Here is a 19,353-nt window from a genome sequence, read left to right as displayed (position 1 = left end):
TAGTTTGCTTGAGCACTGCTAATAAATAGACCGCTTAATATGGTTTACATTCTAATCTAATCTCCCTGAGGGCATGGCCCATATAATATTTTGTATGTGTGCTCCCACACACTGTTTTTTTTTTAAAAATATTATTTTTATTTTACACGTATGAGTGTATTGCCTGCATGTATGTAAGTGCACCCGTGTTGTGCAGTGCCCATGGAGGTCAGAAGAGGGTGTCAGATCCCCTGGAACTGGAGTTACAGATGGTTGTTCTCTGCCATGTGGGTGCTGGGAAATGAACCTGGGTCCTCTGTGAGAACTGCCAGTGCTCTAACACTGAGCCATTGCTGGCTCCAGCCCCATGAAAAATATTTTTCAAAAACAAAATTCCCAACAAGTATTGCTAAACCAATGTTCCAGTTCAATGGAGAGATGGCTCAAAGGTTCAAGAGCACGTACTGCTCCTCCAGAGGGCCTGAGTTCTAGTGCAAGCACCTACGCAAATAGCTCACAACCACTTGTAACCCAGTTCCAGGGAATTTGATACCTTTGGCCACCTCAGTCATCCCACACTCCTGTGCACAACGCCCTCCACATATATACACAAAGACATATAATTAAAAATAAAATAAACTTTAAAATAAATCAATAAATGTTCCAATACTTCATTCTGTCAGTATAATTTTCTGCCTGACTTTTCAATATATACAGCACAAATTTTTGATATTTGGTGAGATGCAAATTAAAAACACACAATGTTTATTAAATCTCAGGTTAACTCCTAGGACTACAAATTTTAGGGAACAGGTAACTTTTTCTTTTTGACAATTTGAATTTTGCAATAATAGTGTATTTCTCATATAAATTTTACAAAGTAAAACCCTAGTTTAAATGTGAATATGGCAGAACTGGTGACCTCAACATACCTCTAAAAAACCTCACACAAACCTAAGATGTAGAAACTTAAACCCAACAGAACGTGTTAACATTGAGATTCCTCATTTTTTTATACTGCTTCCTAATAACCAAAAGAGCACTACTACACAATCTAGAAAGTCATTACTCCTGTTATGCAAGTCTACTGGCAATCAACACTTCTATATCCTCACATAATATTCTATGTATATCTACCATGTCAATGCCGCATCAAACATTTACCCCTCTCTTCCCTCCTGGAAAGAGAAGGTGGGGGCACTCAGACTGTCCACTCAAATCATGCTGGCTGGTCCCACTCCAAGTAACTACACTCACTCAAAACACAAGTACTGTCTAGCTACTGTGGGGAATACAAAGTGCCATTAGAGCAGGACATGGGTGAAAGCTGCTCAGGTCATTAGAGAGTTGTGAATTACCTTTTTAAGGGTTGCTATGAGATGCAATTACCTCCTTATACTACATCACAATGGAAGACAACAGTCAGGAAGGCCAAGAGAAGAACAAATCTACCTTAGTGGGAAGAAACTCTAGAGTATGTGAGCAAAAGAGCTGCAGAAATTTCATTGCTGGAAAATGAGTAAATCAGAAAGCTTGTAAGAACTAGTTTGTTTGTTTTTTTTTAATATCTTATTCATTATTTTTATTTTATGAGCATGAGTGTGTTGCCTGCATGTATGTGAGTGCACCCATGTAGTGCAATGCTGCAGGTCAGAAGAGGGCTTCGGATTCTAGAACTGGAATTAAGGATGGTTCGTAGCCACCATGTGGGTGCTAGGAATCAAATCCAGGTCCTCTGCAAGAGCAGTCAGTGCTCTTAACTGCTGAGCCATCTCTCCAGCCCCAGAACTAGTTTAGACTGTTTAGCTGTGCTGTCCAATATAGAAGCCACCAACCACATATGACTATTTAAATTGCAGCATATTTAATTTCTTTAAATTTATATTTCAAATCCTAAGCCCCACCAACCATTTAACTGCCCATATTTCACATCAACAGTATAACACCTTCATCAAAGTGCACAGACACAACACTTCCAACATCACAAAAATTCTACCACAGTTGTGGCTTTATTCTCTCAAATGGATGAACTGTGCCCCAACCCATAATACCCTTGAATGTGACTCTACTAAGAGTTGGGGTCTTTATTGAGGTAAAAGAATACAGTCATAACGGTGGCCCTCATCCACTATGACTGGGTCCTCACAAGAGGAAAGTAAGACACACAGACAGACCAGGAGGACATCAGAAGAAAGCAGTTACCTATATATTAAAAGTGCAGCCTTGGGAGAAACCCACCCTTTCTACATCTTGATTTTGGACTTCACCCTCAATTATGAAGAAATAAATTTCTAATGTTTAAGTCACCTAGTTTATGATGCTTTGTTACAGCAATCTAGCAAAGTAAACACTATAAAATCTATTTTATGATTTTTCTCATTTCCAACACTGTATTAAAAGGTAATCACTTTTACATAAACTAAGCCAGCTGACTCTGTAACCACAGGTTCTACACCTAGAGATTCAACCAACTGCAGATCAACAATATCTAGCAAAAGCCAGTTGAGGTAATCCCAGGATATGCATGACTGACACAGGATCTAAAAAACAAAAAGGGGGAAAAAACTGGGGACAAAAAAAATGAACCTCTAAAAAACTAAGCCTATGCTGAACACGGGTTCATTATCATTTCCTAAATATAGTGTAACAACTACAGCATCTACATTATATTGATTAAATATCCACTTTCTGGCAGGAAACTAACAGTGTGGGTTTCTAGGTACCCACTACCGCCCTTGTAGAGTTTACATCCTACAAGTCCTAGGCATGAAGTTACCTATGCAGTGCTAACAAAAAAAAAAAATTACACACACACACACACACACACACACACCTATGTAGACATATATTACATACAGATTATTTTATAAACGTCTAGGCGTCACAATAATACTCTTCAAATATTCTAACATTTTTTTCTGGCCAGGCATGGTGATACATGCCTTTAATCCCAGCATTTAGGAGGCAGAGGCAGGCAGATTGTGAGTTCAATGCCAGCCTTGTCAACACAGCAAGCTCCAGACCAGCCACAGTCACACACACACACACACACACACACACACACACACACACAAACTAACACTTTCAACATTTATAAAGGAACTAGAAAAAACTTAAGCAAAACTTAACTTTAGGGCTGGAGAGAAGGCTCAGCAGTTAAGGGCACTGCCTGCTCTTACAGAAGACTTGAGTTCCATTCCCAGCACCCACATGGTGGCTAACAACCATCCATAAACTCCAGCTCCAGGGTATCTGACGCCCTCTTCTGACCTCCACAGGCATTGAACAACACAGGTGCACTTACACACATGCAGGCATAACACTCATACACATAAAGCAAAAATAATAAAATGCTTTTAAAAAAATTTTATCAATCAGGTACTAACCAAAGGACAGTATGCTCACTATAGCAAAGGTAAAGATAAAGCCAACTAAGTACTACAAGATTTCATTCCAAAAACGCTTTACAACAACAAAAAAGCTGGGGATGGTAGTGCACGCCTTTAATCCCAGCACTCAGAGGAGGCAGAAGCAGGCGGATCTCTGTGAGTTCAAAGCCCAGCCCATTCTACATAGTGAGTTCCAAGCCAGGTGGGGCTATAGGGAGATACTGTCTCAAAAAGCAAAACAAAACAAAACCCAAAAAAAATGTTTGGTGGGCTAGAGAGCTGGCTCAGGGTTAAGAGCACTGGCTGCTCTTGCAGAAGACTCAGGTTTGGTTTCTAGCACCACATGGTGACTAACAAACAGAAACTTCAGTTCCTGGGGATCTGATGCCCTCTTCTGGCCTCTGTGGGCACTGCACAACATGGGTGCACTTACATATATACAAGCAAAACACACACAAGCAAAATACAAACAGGTAAAACACACACACACACACACACACACACACACACACACAAGAATAAATCAAAAAATTTTGTAAATATTAAAAAAAAAAGTTTGATGACCATGTATGGTGGCATACACCTTTAGTTCCAACACTCAGGAGGAGGCAGAGGCAAGAGGTTCTCTCTGAGAGTTGAGGCCAGCCTAGTCTACATAGGGAGTTCCAGACAAGACAAGGCTCCAAAGTGAGACCCTGTCTTAAAAGAAAAAAAGGTTTGGTAACTTAAACTTTTCTCCTTCCAAAGCCTACATGCATTTGGCTTATTCCAATTACAGTATAAGCACACAGCCATCTTTACAACGGGCACTGAGCAATGTTGACTTACTTGGCCTTCCAACATTTCTCTTGGTAGTCCCGTCCTCTCTTGTTCTGAGCTATTAGTTCTTCGTATAGAAAGGCTATGTGACTTGCGTTTTTGTTTTGCTTGGCGAGCACTTGAACAGCTTCCGCTTTCTGTGGGCATTACCTCTAGAAGGCAGTGTCCAGGTCACTCCTGCGATAAGCTAAGCAACAAGAAAAACAAGCATTTCATTTCTGAAACAGCAAATTGAAATAAAAAACAAACAAGATGAAGATTTCTTTCAACTGCAAGCTTTCTTACTATTTACTATACAGTTTAGAACATAAGTCCAGAGTCGGCAAATAATGATTCTTATCATTTAAATTTTCTCAAAATTCAAAACTGTTTTAGCTATTCTACTTTTGTGATCTTACCTTCTAATTTTCTAAATATTCCTTTTATCTCCAAAATTCTTGCTGTAACTTTGAAAAGAATTTTGTTAAATCTGTTTATCACTTTGAAAATTGCTGTCTTTGAGATTTCAAACCTATGAAAACATTAGTTTGTAGTTCACTACAAATACATCATATGTATTTCTCAATTTCAGTAATTTTTTTTGAGCATTTTATTTGCAATTTTTGATACACGGTCTCTCTGTAGCCCCAGCTGGCCTGGAACTCACTACAAAGACCAGACTGGTCTTGAACTCAAGAGATCTGCCTGTCTCTGCCTCCCAAATGCTGGGATTAAAAGCATGTACCACCACGCTCACCTCTTGAGCATTTTAAATAGTACTCATTGTTTATTCCCACATGTTATCTGTTAACATACAGAAATACAAAGTATTGTTATAGCTCACATTCTAGCTCAATTTCTTTATGAAGTCTACAAGGTTTCTTTCTAGATTCTTGCTAAGGTATACTACTATGTGTCCTGAAAGGAGAAGGGAAGTTTCTTTTCTGATATGTTTCTGTTTGCCTTGCTGACTTGGGTAGAAACCAGCATTGTGCAAAACTTCACTAGTGCTGTGGTCCTAATGATCAGTGTCCCCACAGGCTCGGGCATTTGAGTCCCTGGCCCCAGCTGGTGGTGCTTGTTTGGGGAGAAGCAGCCTTGCTGGAAGAAGTGTCATGACGGGTGGGTTTGAGACTTCACAGCCTCATCTCCATCAGTTTGCTCCCTGGATGCTCTGCATATGAAGACACCATCTCTCAGCTCCCCGACCCAGCCATTTGTTGTCATACCTCCTGTGGCATTTACCTAATCATAACCACCTAAAGAGACTGACTCTTAAGTTTAAGAGGGGTCGATCGAATTCAGGGTACACTAGTTCCCCTAGCTATCTATTAGAAGTGTCTGCCTCCCAGAACTGTGCCATGATCTGTCTTGTCCTCACCCTGTGCTGATGGAACTGACTCTAGAACCCTCTTTGCACCCCTCCCCCCGAGTCAGGACACATTCATAATTTATTCGGCTTTACTGGAGAAGTACAAAGTTTAAGTTCAGCTCCATCCTTATCTCAATAGACCGTACAGCCTTCTCATCCCTAATATCGCATTCTTCCAAGGTCACGGTTCTTCCCAGCTTCCATTGTTTCCAATGGATGGGTGCCCTGCCTGCAGTGTTTGGATGTGGCATACTCATGTTCGTTCATTATCCTTTTTAGTAGAGTACCAAACTAAGGTTGCCAAGGAGACATCCAAATCATCAGACCCAAGAGCACACGGTTTTGCTAGGATTAAGTCATTAGTCCATTAATCCCAGCACTCAGGACACAGAGGCAGGCAGATCTCTGTGAGGTCTAGGCCAGCCTGTTCTACATAGTGAATTTCAGGCCAGCTAGCTGGGGCTGAAGGGAGACCCTGTCTCAAAAAGACAAAAAAAATGTCATTAGTCCAGATTGTGTACATTAATAGTCATTCCCACAGCTGCTCTGCCATGATGGACTCTGACCATCGAGAACCCCAAACCAAAATTAACTCTTCTCTAAGTTGCCTTTGGTCATGATGTTTTAATCACAGCAACAGAAAAGTAACACAACTGTGACAACATACATTCTTTCTTCCCAATCTTAAGGTAAGAATAAGCATTCCTGTACTGTTAAGAATAAAGCTACCTACAGATTTTTGTAGTTATTTATCAAGTTGACATTTCTTTCTCGTCCATTTTCTAAGAATTTCTTTAACAAATAAGTCCTAGCTTCTGTCCTGTTTTTTTGTGCATCAATTAACATGAGGGCATAGTTTGTTGACCTGCTTATAGGGGTTAATTACACTGATTATTTTCAAATACTGACCCAAACTGACATCAGTGGTCATTCATTCTTTCTCCCTTTCTTCTCTGTTCTCTTGTAGATTACATAAACAGGTTTACAACTTCACATTGGAGCCAGGGAGCTGGCTCAGCAGGGAAAAGCACTAGCCATGTAAACCTGACAACCCAACCTCAATCCCTGGAATCACGTTAAAAAATAATAAAAAGCAGTACACCGTGGCCTGCATCTGTAAACCCCAGCACTCTTAGGGCAGGATGGGAGTCAGAGATAGACTTGCTGGGAAGCTCCACAGTTAGTTAGCTTGAAATACACTGTGCAGCAGCAGAAGTGAAAAGAGACCCTGACTCAAGGACAGCAAGACCAGCTCCTCTCTTAGTGTAACACAGGGAAAGATGCACTAAATTTCTGATAACTTCGCTCTGTCTGCTCTTCCTTCCTATCACCCCCATAATCCTTTGCCATTCCCTTTCTTCTTAGAGCTCTTCCTTCGTGTAGTGCAGCTGGACACAAATAATGTGAAGTGTGTTTCACTAGACCTAGAATTCTGAGTTGACAGGTCTTTTCCTTCAGCACCTGAACATGTGTCACTTTCCTCCCCTGGTATGGTTTCTGTTCAGAAATCCAGTCACTTTACTGTTCTCCACAGCAGGTAAAGCTGTGTTCTCTCACTGCTTTTTCGCCATTACTTGTCCTAAGTTTGTCTCTGATATGTCTTAACATTTTTTTTCCCCTCTGTGATGTTGAGAATGTCTAATTTCTATTGTTCTAGCTTTAAATCTATTGATTTTCTGTGTTCTCCAAGCTACTGTGAAGCATTCTTTATTTTTGTATCTGCCATATTTTTCATTTTTACAATGTCTGTGTTTCCTCTCTATCATCCTGTATTCTCTTCCAAATTGTTTGTTTCTATGATTAATAATTACTTTGTGAAGGAAATTTAGTTAACTACACAAAGTAGCACATTTCATGCTTCCATACATGCACAAACCCTACTTTGATCATGTATTCTTCCCCTCTACTACACTTACCCCCCATCAACCTTTCCCTTCAACAGCCCTAGTCCCCCACCTTTTGCTATCATGTCCTTTTCTCCAACTCTATATTCCACATGAGGGAAAAACTTGTAGTATTTGTCATTCTGGGTCTGACTTTTTTCACTTAATGGTGATCTACAGTTCTATCAATTTTCCTATTTAACATGATCTCCTTCTTTCTGGCTAAATATTTCACTCTATATACCACATATTCTTCACCCATTCATAACTGAGTGGCATTTGGGCTGATTTTATGACTTTGCTACTATAATAAGACACCAAATGACATGGGTATGCAAATAATCCTATTTTATGCTGATTGTGATTTTGCTGGTATATATCTAGGAGCGACAGGGTTGGATTCTTTCATGTAATACTTATATTTTTAATGTTTTGAGAAACTTCCATACTGATTTCAATAGTCGCTAAACTGATTCACATTGCCACCAACTGTGCAGGGTTCCCGTTTCCTCTGCCTCCTTGCCAACGTTTGAGGGCCTTCTGATTTTCTTGATGACAGGCATTCGGACCGGGTGAGACAGAATCTCAATGTAGATTTCGGCTGCATTTCTCTGATGGATTAAAAACACTGAACAGTAGCCATCTATGTTTCTTCACTGGAAAAATATCTGTTCATTTCCCTATTTAGTGACTGGATTATTTGCTTTTTTGGTGTTTAATTTTTAAGAGTTCTCTATATTCTAGAAATGAATTCCTTGTCAGAAGAACAAAAACACCCTCCTATTCTGGAAGCTGTCTCTTCACTCTGCTGTTTCTTTTGCTGTGAGGCAGCATTTTAATTGATGCAATCCCATCTGTCAATCCTTGCTATTATTTCCTAAGTTACTGGATCCTCCTCAAAGGGCCCTTGCACTTGACTGTACTGTGAAGTACTTGATCCTGTTTCCCTGGAGTAGTTTCAAATGTTCCTATTTTCCACTAAGATCTTTGAATTATTTGAGTTGATTTTGTACAGGGTAAGGGATAAGGTTCTAATTTCACTCTTCTACATGTGGGTATACAGTTTTCCCAGCACCAATATATCTTTTTGACACCTTTGTCAAAAATCAACTGTCTGCAGTTACATGGTCTTCTTTATGGATATTGGAACAGTTTTATAATGGCTACTTCAAAAACCTTGTCAAATAGCTCTAATATCAGTGTCATGTCTGTATTACCACTGTTGTTTGTTTTTCCCTCATTCAGACTGAGATTTTCCTGGTTCTCCATACAACAAATGTTTTTAAATTGAAATAACCCTCAGACACCACATGATTAGGGTCAGGATCTGTTCCCACAGGCCTTTCCTAACACTGCTTTGGCAAACTGGAGCATTACCTAGCTAATTGAAGTTCTACATCTGTTTCTTCAGCTTTTATTCACCTACCAATATTCTTCCAAAGTTAGTTCAGTAGCTTTCTTTCCCTTCTTTCCCAAGTGTGCTATTTTTATTTATACAAAGTACTAACCATGTCATGGTGGGAGGAGAGTGGGAAAGACACCTTTTTCAATCCAAGGGCCTCTATAACATTGGTTTATTATTAGCAAATACACGGGCAGGTAGCATCCTGGATTTGGGAAACTAAAGACAATGCTTTCTCTCTGCTGGATAAACAAGATGTCAGTCTCTGCTGTAAGAATCCTAGATTTAGGATTTTCAATGACAGCTCTTATTTGTGAAGCCGTGTAATCAACTGACAGCACAGTAGACAGGAATGTAACTGCAGTTTCCACTGTGTTCAAATGGCCAATCAAATTTCATTTTCTGGTTGACTCAGTTTCTTTAACTCCTGCTACAACAGCTTTAAGCCCACAATCATAACCTGCAAAATCATACTAGTACTTCTGAGGGCCTTGTTCTTCCTCTCTTCCAACTGAAGCAAACAACAATCAAGTGATCTCATTTGAGCATCCTGTGTGTAGACTTGAGAAACAGCACCAGTTCTTTTACATATGTGCAGAGGACCCACATAGCCATGTATATACTTCCAATTATTGTCTCACACTCTGTAACTAAATACGTTGTCAGCTGTCATTCCAGTCATCACACAGGCAGTGTTTTCAGTTCTCCTGAACAGTTATTGTGCTAGAATCCAATAATTTGTCAAGAACTTTTTTCTGTATGACAGCAACTATAGTCTTTTCCTCTGACAGCTACTGACATAAGGTTAACAGCCAGAAAAGCAAGCTCTACTTGGTAAAGCCAGCCGTCGGGTAGAAAATATGGTAATACTGGGGCTGGAGAGATGGCTCAGGGGTTAAGAACACTGGTTGTTCCTGCAGAAGACCTGGGTTTGAATCCCAGCACCCAAACTGCAGCTAACAACTGTCTGTAACTCCAGTTCCAGGGGATCCAACAGCCTCTTCTGACCTCCGTGGGCACTGCACGACACGGGTGTACTTACCTACATGCAGGCAATACACGCATACACATAAAAAATTAATTAAAAAAAAAGAAAATATGGTAATGTGGTAGTCAAAACCAGCACTCACCCACAAGACATGTGTACGTGCACAACTTCAAGCAGTCTCTGTACCTGCAGGTACCACACCAGGTATATGTACCCCTCTCAGAAGTTGTGGTCTGCTAGGTCTTTCTCTGTCACACTTTTTTCTTACTTTACTTTTACCTCTACATTTCTGTCTTCTACTTTTTGACCCAGCAATCTGTACAGGTCCTCTGCCTGTTGACGTGCCTGGATTAAGAAGCACCTAGGACATTAATGAGGCACACAGTGTGTCTGTGAAGTTTCTTCAGAAAAGATTAACTGGGACAGGAGGAGGGGTGGAACCCATTTAGCTGCACACATCACCATCTCATAGGTTAGAGACCAGGAATAAAAAGAAAAAGGAGCAAGTCTGAAGGGAGGCAAGGTCATGGCCTGGTGCCACGATCAAGCCACTGCTGACACCATGCCTCAACGGGTCACACTGCTGTCAACTCTAAACCAAAATCAACCCCTCCTCCTCCCCTGTTACTTTTTGTTAGAAAATTGGCCTCAGTGATGAGATAAGTAACACATGCAGGTCCTCTCACTACTTCCTTCCATTCGCACTACATCCTCCATGGAGAATAAGCCCCTGATACAAAAATGAAAGTATCTAAAGGTTACAGGCATTTGTCTTCATCCCAGACCAAGTATTAGTATTAGAAGAAAAGTAATTAGACAGGTGGAGGCAAGAGGACCAGGTGTTCAAAGCTAGCCTTGGTTGCATGGTGAGTTTGAGGCTAGCCTGGGCTATATGAAACCCTATCTCAAAAAATAATAATTAAATGTTTGGTTTAATAACCAATTTAGAGGTTTGGGGCTTCATGTATAGAAGAGAGACAATGAGTTTGCAAGCACTTGTCAAAAGAATACTGAGCTGGGCATGGTGGCATACGCCTTTAATCCCAGCACTTGGGAGGCAGAGGCAGGCAGATCTTTGGAGTTGGAAGCCAGCCTGGTCTACATAGTGAATTCCATATTGGTATTTATTAAGAGATGGGACCAAAAAAAAAAAAAAAAAAAAAAAAAAAAAAAAAAAAACAAGAATGTTGAAATGATGTACATGGGATCCAAGCCAGTCAAGAAACGAAACCTGAAAGAACGCGGTTCCTAGAGGAAGTCAGCAGCAGGAAGCTCTGAGGTTGAAAACTACTACAAAGGGCTGCCTATAAGATTTAAACAAATGAATAAATACAGTCACTGATCCTCACAAAACCAATGTAAGGCAGAGTTCCCAAATCCAGGAGTCTGACAGTATTTAACAAACTAAACAGCAAATTTATCACACAACTATAACGAGAAACCAAACTGTTCCACTCTGAAAATAAGCTAGGCCTGGGGATGTGGCCCAGTGCTAAGTAGCTAGCCAAGCACAGCGGACACCATGAGTTCCATGACCAGCACCATGCACACACACAAAAATCCCCCTAAGTACTATGCACTACTTCACCTAAATGAGGGAGGGAGGGAGGGAGGGAGGGAGGGAGACTCAGAGAGAGAGACAGACAGACTCAGAGAGAGATGGGGGGAGAGAAAGAGACAGAGAGGGAGACAGAGACAGAGAGAGAGACAGAGACAGAGACAGATTCAGAGAGAGAGAGGGAGAGAGAGACAGAGAACACTCCAAAGGCTTTCTTTGAAATACTCACATTCCCAATGTTATAGGACAGATCATCACATTAAATGGAAAGCTAGAATATGGTTTCCTTCTGAACTCTTTAAAAGGCCTGTCAAGCTCATTTGTCCTTACAGCATACTGTCACTGGAGCGTTATCTCCCCTCCTGCTTGCAAGCAAGGCGGAACAACACACGTCCAGCCTTCGTGCAGCAGCCCGAGGAGGTGCAGTAGCCCGAGGAGAGGTGCTAGCCACATATTTACAGATTAACAAAATCTCTAAGCATATTTGGTGTTCATGTGCTGAGTTCACTATCTCTGCAAATGTCATAGGAGGGACATTATCACTGAACACCTAGCTTTCTGTTCTCTTCAAAATGCTCAATATTAAGTGGTCATTACCTTAAGTTATCAGATTTTTCTTAGACATAAATATAACTTCAGAAACGCAGGCAGCTGAAGTAGTTTCTAAGAGTAATATAACAAATTCTTGATTCATGCTTTCATTTGAAATAATGCAAAACATTACTCTCATTTTGTATCCTGTAGGAAGGATCTTAATTTCTTTCAACAAGGAAAAAAAAAAACTTGCTTAGATGGCTAATTTCAAAAATGCTAATCATGTGCAAAAGAGTGGTTAAAGAATATAATTTGAGGGGCTAGAGAAATGGCTCCACAGTTTAGAACACTGGCTGTTCTTCCAGAGAACCTGGGCTCACTTCCCAGTACCCACATCATGACTAGCAACTAACTGCCTTTAACTCCAGTTCCAAGAAATCCAACGCCCTCTTCTAGCCTCCATGGACATTTCACAACACAGGTGCACATACATACATACATACAGGCAAAACACTCATACACGTAATATTTAAAAGTTATTTAATTTGCTGGGCGTGATAGCACAGGCATTTAATGCATTTGGGGGGAAGAGGCAGGCGGATCTCTGTGAGTTCAAGGCCAGCCTGGCCTACAAAGCAAGTTCAAAGCCAGCTAGGGCTACAGTGAGACCCCCATGTCAAACAAACACACACACACACACGCACACACGCGCACACACACACACACACACACACACACACACGGAAAAAAAAAAAGGTGTTTAGTTTAAAATAATTTTTAAAGAATATAATTTGCAAATGGTAGTAAAAACTATAAAATGTCACTGAATATCCACAAGCTTATAGTTTTTATTGTTATTAGTACTTTATTGCAATACTACTTTCAGGTGAACTAGAAGGCTGAAACAATACAACTTCTAACCAACCTCAGATGAGAGAAGGGGCTCTACAGGCAACCTCAGGAACCTCTCACCAGCATTGCTACCCACTTAAAATGTTCTGTCACAAATGAGATGAAGGCGTAGAAGGCAAGCTTATCAGGTCTATGAAGGAAACTAAACTGACAGGTGCCATCCCTTGGATTAAACCACTCAACAACTAAAAGAAAAACTCAAATCCAGAATGAAATTTAATAGAAATATTTTTTTCCTTAGAAAAATTAAGACAGGACAAATAAAAATCCTTCTGGGGGAAGGACCTAAGGATTTTAGTTCAAGGCAAGCACAAAGTAAGTTAACAGACCAGCACAGTTAAACAAAAAGAAATATTAAAGAGAATGGGAGAACCTGAAGGAAACATCAAGAAGGCCTGACATACACAACCTTCCCAACAGCAAAATGAGGAACAGGTAGGAAATGGAGACTTCCTAAGGTTTTTTTGTTTTTTGGTTTTGTTCTTTTTTTTGAGACAGGATCTCCCAGTAGCCACAGCTGGCCTGGAGCTCACTACATAGTCCAGGCTGGCCTCAATCTCACAGAGATCTACCTGCCTCTGCCTCCATAGTGCTGAGATTAAAGTTGCAGGCCGCAGCCACCAACACCACCACCACCAGCCTTTGGAAGTTCTTTACCCAAGGTCACATTGTTACTACATGTGGCCAGTGGCCACTGCCCTCCAGTCTCCTGTGGGCAGTATTAATAGAAGGGAAGTATACAAAACAAGGAGATAAAAGCCCATTCCACCTATTCCACTTTGGTCAGATCTTATTTATATATTACATCCAAGTGTGGGGACTAATATCAAAAGAATGTTAGAAACACTCGAATTTGATCAGAAGTATCCAAAACAGGAAAGTACAGTATGACAGAATGAAAGGGGATCCTGAAGGCATGTGATTATTTTGAGCTGTATTTCTTAGAGTCAAATAGCTCCAGAAATACTTTTTTTTTTTTTTTTTTTTTTTTTTTTTTTTGGTTTTTTTTTTTTTTCTCCCTGTAGCCCCAGCTGTCCTGGAACTATGTAGACCAGACCAGGCTGGCATTTGAACTCACAAAGAACCTCCTGCCTCTGCATCCGGAGTGCTGGGATTAAAGGCCGCCACGCCCGGCCAGAAATGCTTTTAACGCGTAATTCCTAGGTTAAAATACTAAATTTAAAAGAAACCCGGAGCTGGAAAGATGGCTGGGCGGTTAAGAGCACTGGCTGCTCTTGCAGAGGGCCCGGGTTCAATTCCCAGCACCCACATGGTGGCTAACCACCATCCCTAACTCCAATTCCAGGGACTCTGACACCCTCTTCTGACCTTCGCGGGCACTGCAGGACACAGGTACACTTGCATGCATGCAGGCAATATACTCATACACACAAAAAAAAAATTTTTTAATTTAAAAAACAAATCCATCTGAACTTAGATGAGACTGAGAAAGGATAAGGTGCAGAGTTAACCGGCCTAGACAAGCACACGGAACGCGTAGAGTCCAAGTTGGACAAACGCCTCTAAGCCTGGGTCTATCTGCTCATAAATAGGGATGGGTTATTAATGCGACTCTTTGCTAAAACTGATCTGTTATAGTGTCTTAAAACTGCCTGTCCTAGGTGGTGGCAGTGTACTTACAGGGGAAAAGAAAGAAGTCAGGCGGAGAACAAAGGCCTGGAGGGGTTAGCCCCTTCCGCATCTGCCCACGGCCCCGCCACCTCCCTTCTCCCCACCAAGCCCTTCTGCATCTGCTCACCCCTGTCACCTTCCTCCTCCCCTCCCTCACCAGGCCCCTTGGGGGTCCGAACACCACCGCCTTTGGAAGGCCTCCCCAGGGCTTCCCCCGGGACCCAGGTGCCAGACAGGCGCCACATGGGCACGGAGGGAAGGCACAGGGGCCGGATGCCTCGGTTTATCTCGAACCTGACCTCCTCGACGCCACTTCCATCCCGACCCCTCCTCTGGGCACCCGGGAAGGACGCAAAGCCCGACAGCCGGGAAGATGGCGACCTCACCTATCACAGTGCCGCACTCGTCCCCGCCTGGAGCTAGTCCCGGTCACACTGGGCCTGAGTGTTCTGGGCGACACAGCACGCTGGACAGACGGATGGACGGACGGACATGCACAACTCGAGCCCACTCCGCACTGACGCGACCCGGCGACCCCGACCCGGCGCGCCCGCCCTTCCGGAACCTCCGGAAGTCCCGCCCCCGTTCTTCAGGCAGCTCCCCGCAGCCGCCGGAAGCTCCGACTTGCAACGAAGGCTCCGGAAGTCCCGCCCTCAGGTGTCACGCCACTCCCTGCAACCACAGGAAGATTCTCCCCCCGCCCCCCACCCAGGCTCCGGTAGTTTCGTCGTGTCTTCCGCGTCTTCCGCCGCGCCGCCCTGGATCCGTTCGGGGCTCCTGGGCAGTCTGAGGTCTCCGCTCGGCGAATCCGCGTGGGTTCCTCGGCCGCGCAGAGCAGGACCGAGCGAGTGGCCACAGAAGCGCAGCGTACGGTGCCCCCTGGTGGCGCAGGCAGGTCCTGCGCGGGTCAGGTCTGCAGGTCCGGGAGAGCCAGGCGGGGGCCGCTGGACCCAGAGCTTGCGCGCACCCCGCAAACCGCGCACGCCTACCCAGGACCCCGGAGCATCCGTAACCAGTGGAAACGCTCGCGGTCGACCTACTCACCGCAGCAGGGCTTCCAGTGGGGGGGCCGCGGTCAGGCAGGTTTCAAGTCCATCTGTTCTAAAAACTCGCTCAAGCCCGAGAACTGGAAAGGAAAATAATCTCAAAGTGCAAAGTCGTATTCGGGTTCCACGTCTTTCCGACCCACAGCCCTCTGCAGCCGGTAGCCGCTTCGCTGGCTCCGGGAGTCTCGCTCTGGCTGCAGGAGAGCCCGATGGAGATAGCACTATTAATATTTCAGCTTATCTGCAGAAGATGACTCACCCCATTTCCTTCTGAAATATCTGATCACCATTGGCTAAAAAGAGAAAACAGAATCAGCTGTTCGCTGCAAAAGGTGGGACTTGAGCGGCCTTTTTTTTTCCCTTTAATCTAGGTTGGAAAGACCTACATAACAGACTGGAGCCATTACGTAAACAACCTCCTTGGCTTCACAGGTGATTCCGATCCGGCTTTTACAGCTCACCTAAAATAAAATCATGAAAGCATTTCCCTTCTATATGGGTCAATATTCTTCCTCCTTCTTAGAAAAAAAAAAAACTCAAAATTCATATGTAAGAAGCAGGAATGCTGTACGTTCGTTAGAAAAGAAGCACATTTAAACATATTTGGGGATTAGAATAACCGAAGAATTATACACAAGAAAATGTGAGGTTGCTTCTGCATTATATATAATAAAGAGACCATTAGAAACAATTCTGTAAAATGAACTAAGTGACTCCTCAGAGAAATCATTTTCAAACTTGAAGGCTGTGATATTTAAGGACAATTTTATTTAGTAACAGTGCATGCATAACATTCTGGGTGTGGTAGCAGGCAGAAGGCTTTGAAAACCACAATACCATATTCAAGTAACGTTCCACTAGGTGGTTTTATTTTGCATTTCAGCAGCCATTTAAGGTATTGTTAATGGAAGTACCTTTTTTTTTTTTTTTTTTGCTATATTTAGGATCCCACAAAAATTACTGAAAAATAACAGGAAGGTACCAATAAGCTTTGAGTGCCAGTCAGTTTACATAGTTTATAACCTGTTTAATCTCCAAAATAACAAGTTATTCCAAAGCCAGGCTTAGACGCTCTTCTTTAATCCCAGCAACTCTGGAGGCAGAGGCAGGAAGGTCTCTGTGAGTTCAAAGTCAGCCTTGACTACTATATAGTGAGCTGCAGGCCAGCCAAGGTGACATTGTGAGACCCTCTCCCAAAAACCAAACAAAAAAGTTATTCTAAACTGAATTGAGCAATGTATAAGAATGTTGAAATGACTTATCAAAAATCAAAACATCCCAGCACTTGGGAGTTGAAGGCATTCTCCCAGCCAGTCTGTCCCTTCACATCAGTCAGCTATTTCTTTGCTGACCTAAGTCGCCCAGACCTCCCATGACTCTGGAAAAAGCATTAACGATTCTGTAGCAGAGGCTTTGATCTTCACCACTCCTCTGGAGTGCTGAAATGACTGGTACACACCACTTTCCCCAGCTTCTCCACCTAATATTTGAATAGCTTATTGTGTACAGTACATGTGGTAAAGTAAACGTAGCAAATATTCCAATCTTAAAGCAAGTGTGTTTGGTCTTCAAGCTGTTTTTAGAAATATAAATTCAGATCTTGTATAAAAACGTCCTTAGAGGGCTGGAGACATGGCTCAGCGGTTAAGCGCTCTGAGTGCTCTTGCAGAGGACCAGGGTTCAATTCCCAGCACACACATGGCGGCTATGAACCATCCTTAACTCCAGTTAGGGAATCGAAGCCCTCTTCTGACCTCTGCAGCATTGCATGACATGGGTGCACTCACATGCAAGCAATACCCTCATACACATAAAAAAAAAGTTTAATTTTTTAATGTCCTTAGAATGTCAATCTTGGTTGCAACCCACTTGCTTAGGATCATCACAAACCTGACTGTTGACACTCTACAAGAAGGGAGGGGCAGGGCGAGTCAGCCACACCTCCCAACCAATCAGCCCTAGTTGCACCAGGGGATGGGACTAAGGGGAGTGAGGTAGCCATGAGGCCTGCACTCTTGCCACTTTGGAAAGTCAATATGGAGACTGTCCAGTGGGGCCTTGGAGTCGGGGGAGCCCCCACAGGCCTGTAAGTAATCCCTCACCCACTGCTTTGTAAGTAACCCCAATAAACTATTTAGTCTCCCAAACTGTATTTAGAGAAATTATACCTCGGTTTGTCATAAGAGGGTGGGAGGAGGGGGCTAGGTGGCATTTGCACCTGACAGGAATTTTAGCAACAGATCTAGAAAAGTTTTCCTGACTTTGAATAAAGAAACATCTACATTGTTTGCATTGTCATCAGGCATAAATTCTTACAAAAGGTAGTAATTATCAGGTGGAAATGCTGAGAAACTTTTTTTAGTTAACTTTGTTTTCTGGTTTTTTTGTGGGGGGTTGTTTTTTGGTTTTTGGAGGTTTTTTTTTTTTTGTTTTTTTTTTTTTTTTCGGTGTTTTTGAGACAGGGTCTCCCTGTAGCCCCAGCTGTCCTGGAACTCGCTATGTAGACCAGGCTGGCCTTGAACTCAAAAAGATCCACCTGCCTCTGCCTCCTTAGTTAACCTTAATACCCTATAAGTTTTAACTAGTCAATCATCTGGTCATAGGAATGCAGATTATGCTAAATAGATGGGCCGAATACCTAGTGCATTAATGAGATACTGAGTTTTTCCTGCCTGGAATCCTGCCTACCGGCACAGAGCTTCCAGACCAGCCACAGTCATGTAAGTTTCTGTTTGCCCACTTTACTGAATTCTTTGGAAAAGCAGAATTTCTCCTTTTCTTCCTCCTGTCTTTCTAAACATGCTTTCTTTAAGGCTTTGGGCTGCCCTTGGCATCTCGTATTTCTTTACTTTCTATAAAGCTTCCTTCTTCCAGCCATGTGGCTGCCAGTCAGCCATGTGTCCGACCCCCACGTAAGCTATAAGCTTGCATGGTTTCACGGCTTTCCTTCTCTCTCTCTCTCCTCCTCAAGGCAGCTGCCGGGATTGCCAGCCTGCCTGCCCTGGGGATTTTTCTTTAAAATTCTAATAAAATCGTAAAAGCTTCAATCTCATACCGAGGACTTTGCCTTTTGGACTTTACCTTTCAAAATCTCCCAGCTCCTCCCAGTAAGGGCAGCACTCCCTAAATTGTTAGAGAGAGTGTTACCCCTGGCTAGCTAGCTAGATTCAGCTGATTCGGATCTTTTTGAGTCTGGGTAGTCTTTCGTGGTGGTCCCGAACTCCGTGACAACTTGTTCCAGAGGACAGTAGAAAACTCTATGCAGGAAGTACATGCAAATGGAAAAGAAGATGCTGTAAACAAACTTATGTACTGGTCTAGCGGACACATAATCAATAATCCTTTTCTTTGTATTATCACAAAATTTGTTACACAACAAGCATTTAAATTGCTTATTCTAGGAAAGAGGAGCTCACAGATGCCTCATAAACAACCCAATGACCAGGTATAGTATTGCATGTCTTTAATCCAGGCACTCCAGAGGCAGAGGCAGATGAATTTCTGTGGATTCAAGGCCAGCCTGCTCTACACAGTGAGTTTCAGGCCAATCAGAGCTACCTAGTAAGACCCTGTCTGGGGAAGAGAAAAAAAAAACAAAAAACAGAAACAACCGAGGGTACAGAATAAGAGGAGAGGTGAAACTCTGTGTAAAATTAAACATTTAGAAATAGTTCAGTGAATCTAAGCTGCATAAAGGGGTCTGTGCATACATCCTGAACTTGCATAGTACATTCAGAATCCTATATTTCACCATAACAAGATGAAATACAAAGACATTATTGTGGAGCGATCATAGTTCCCAATCTCATGGCAACATCTGAACAACAGTGTTCAAAGTACAGTGTTGAAACATAAATACT

The 19,353-nt window shown here is 42.5% G+C and overlaps 1 protein-coding gene and 1 pseudogene across 8 annotated transcripts in view; both read right to left on the bottom strand.

Moving 5' to 3' along the window:
* The window catches only part of Wdr37 (WD repeat domain 37), a 72,130-nt gene extending 56,007 nt beyond the window's left edge, over window positions 1-16,123 (bottom strand). For 4 of the 8 annotated variants that reach the window (XM_029567462.1, XM_029567463.1, XM_029567464.1 and 1 more), the window contains exons 1-2: window positions 14,834-15,002; window positions 4,197-4,374 (exon numbers count right to left, since the gene is read on the bottom strand). In XM_029567462.1, coding sequence (XP_029423322.1) covers window positions 4,197-4,334 — 138 coding nt within the window. In that variant the 5' untranslated portion in view covers window positions 4,335-4,374; window positions 14,834-15,002. Of the gene's footprint in view, window positions 1-4,196; window positions 4,375-14,833; window positions 15,004-15,491 lie in introns of those variants that run through there. The other 4 variants (XM_008841348.3, XM_029567465.1, XM_008841349.2 and 1 more) reach the window with 4 other exon arrangements.
* Window positions 8,934-14,692, bottom strand: LOC103740679 (annotated as a pseudogene).
* Window positions 16,124-19,353: the final 3,230 nt, after the last annotated feature.

Source organism: Nannospalax galili, unplaced genomic scaffold, assembly GCF_000622305.1.
Source record: "Nannospalax galili isolate Female #2095 unplaced genomic scaffold, S.galili_v1.0 scaffold399, whole genome shotgun sequence".
Taxonomy (NCBI): domain Eukaryota; kingdom Metazoa; phylum Chordata; class Mammalia; order Rodentia; family Spalacidae; genus Nannospalax; species Nannospalax galili.
This window is presented reverse-complemented; position numbering and strand designations above follow the sequence as displayed.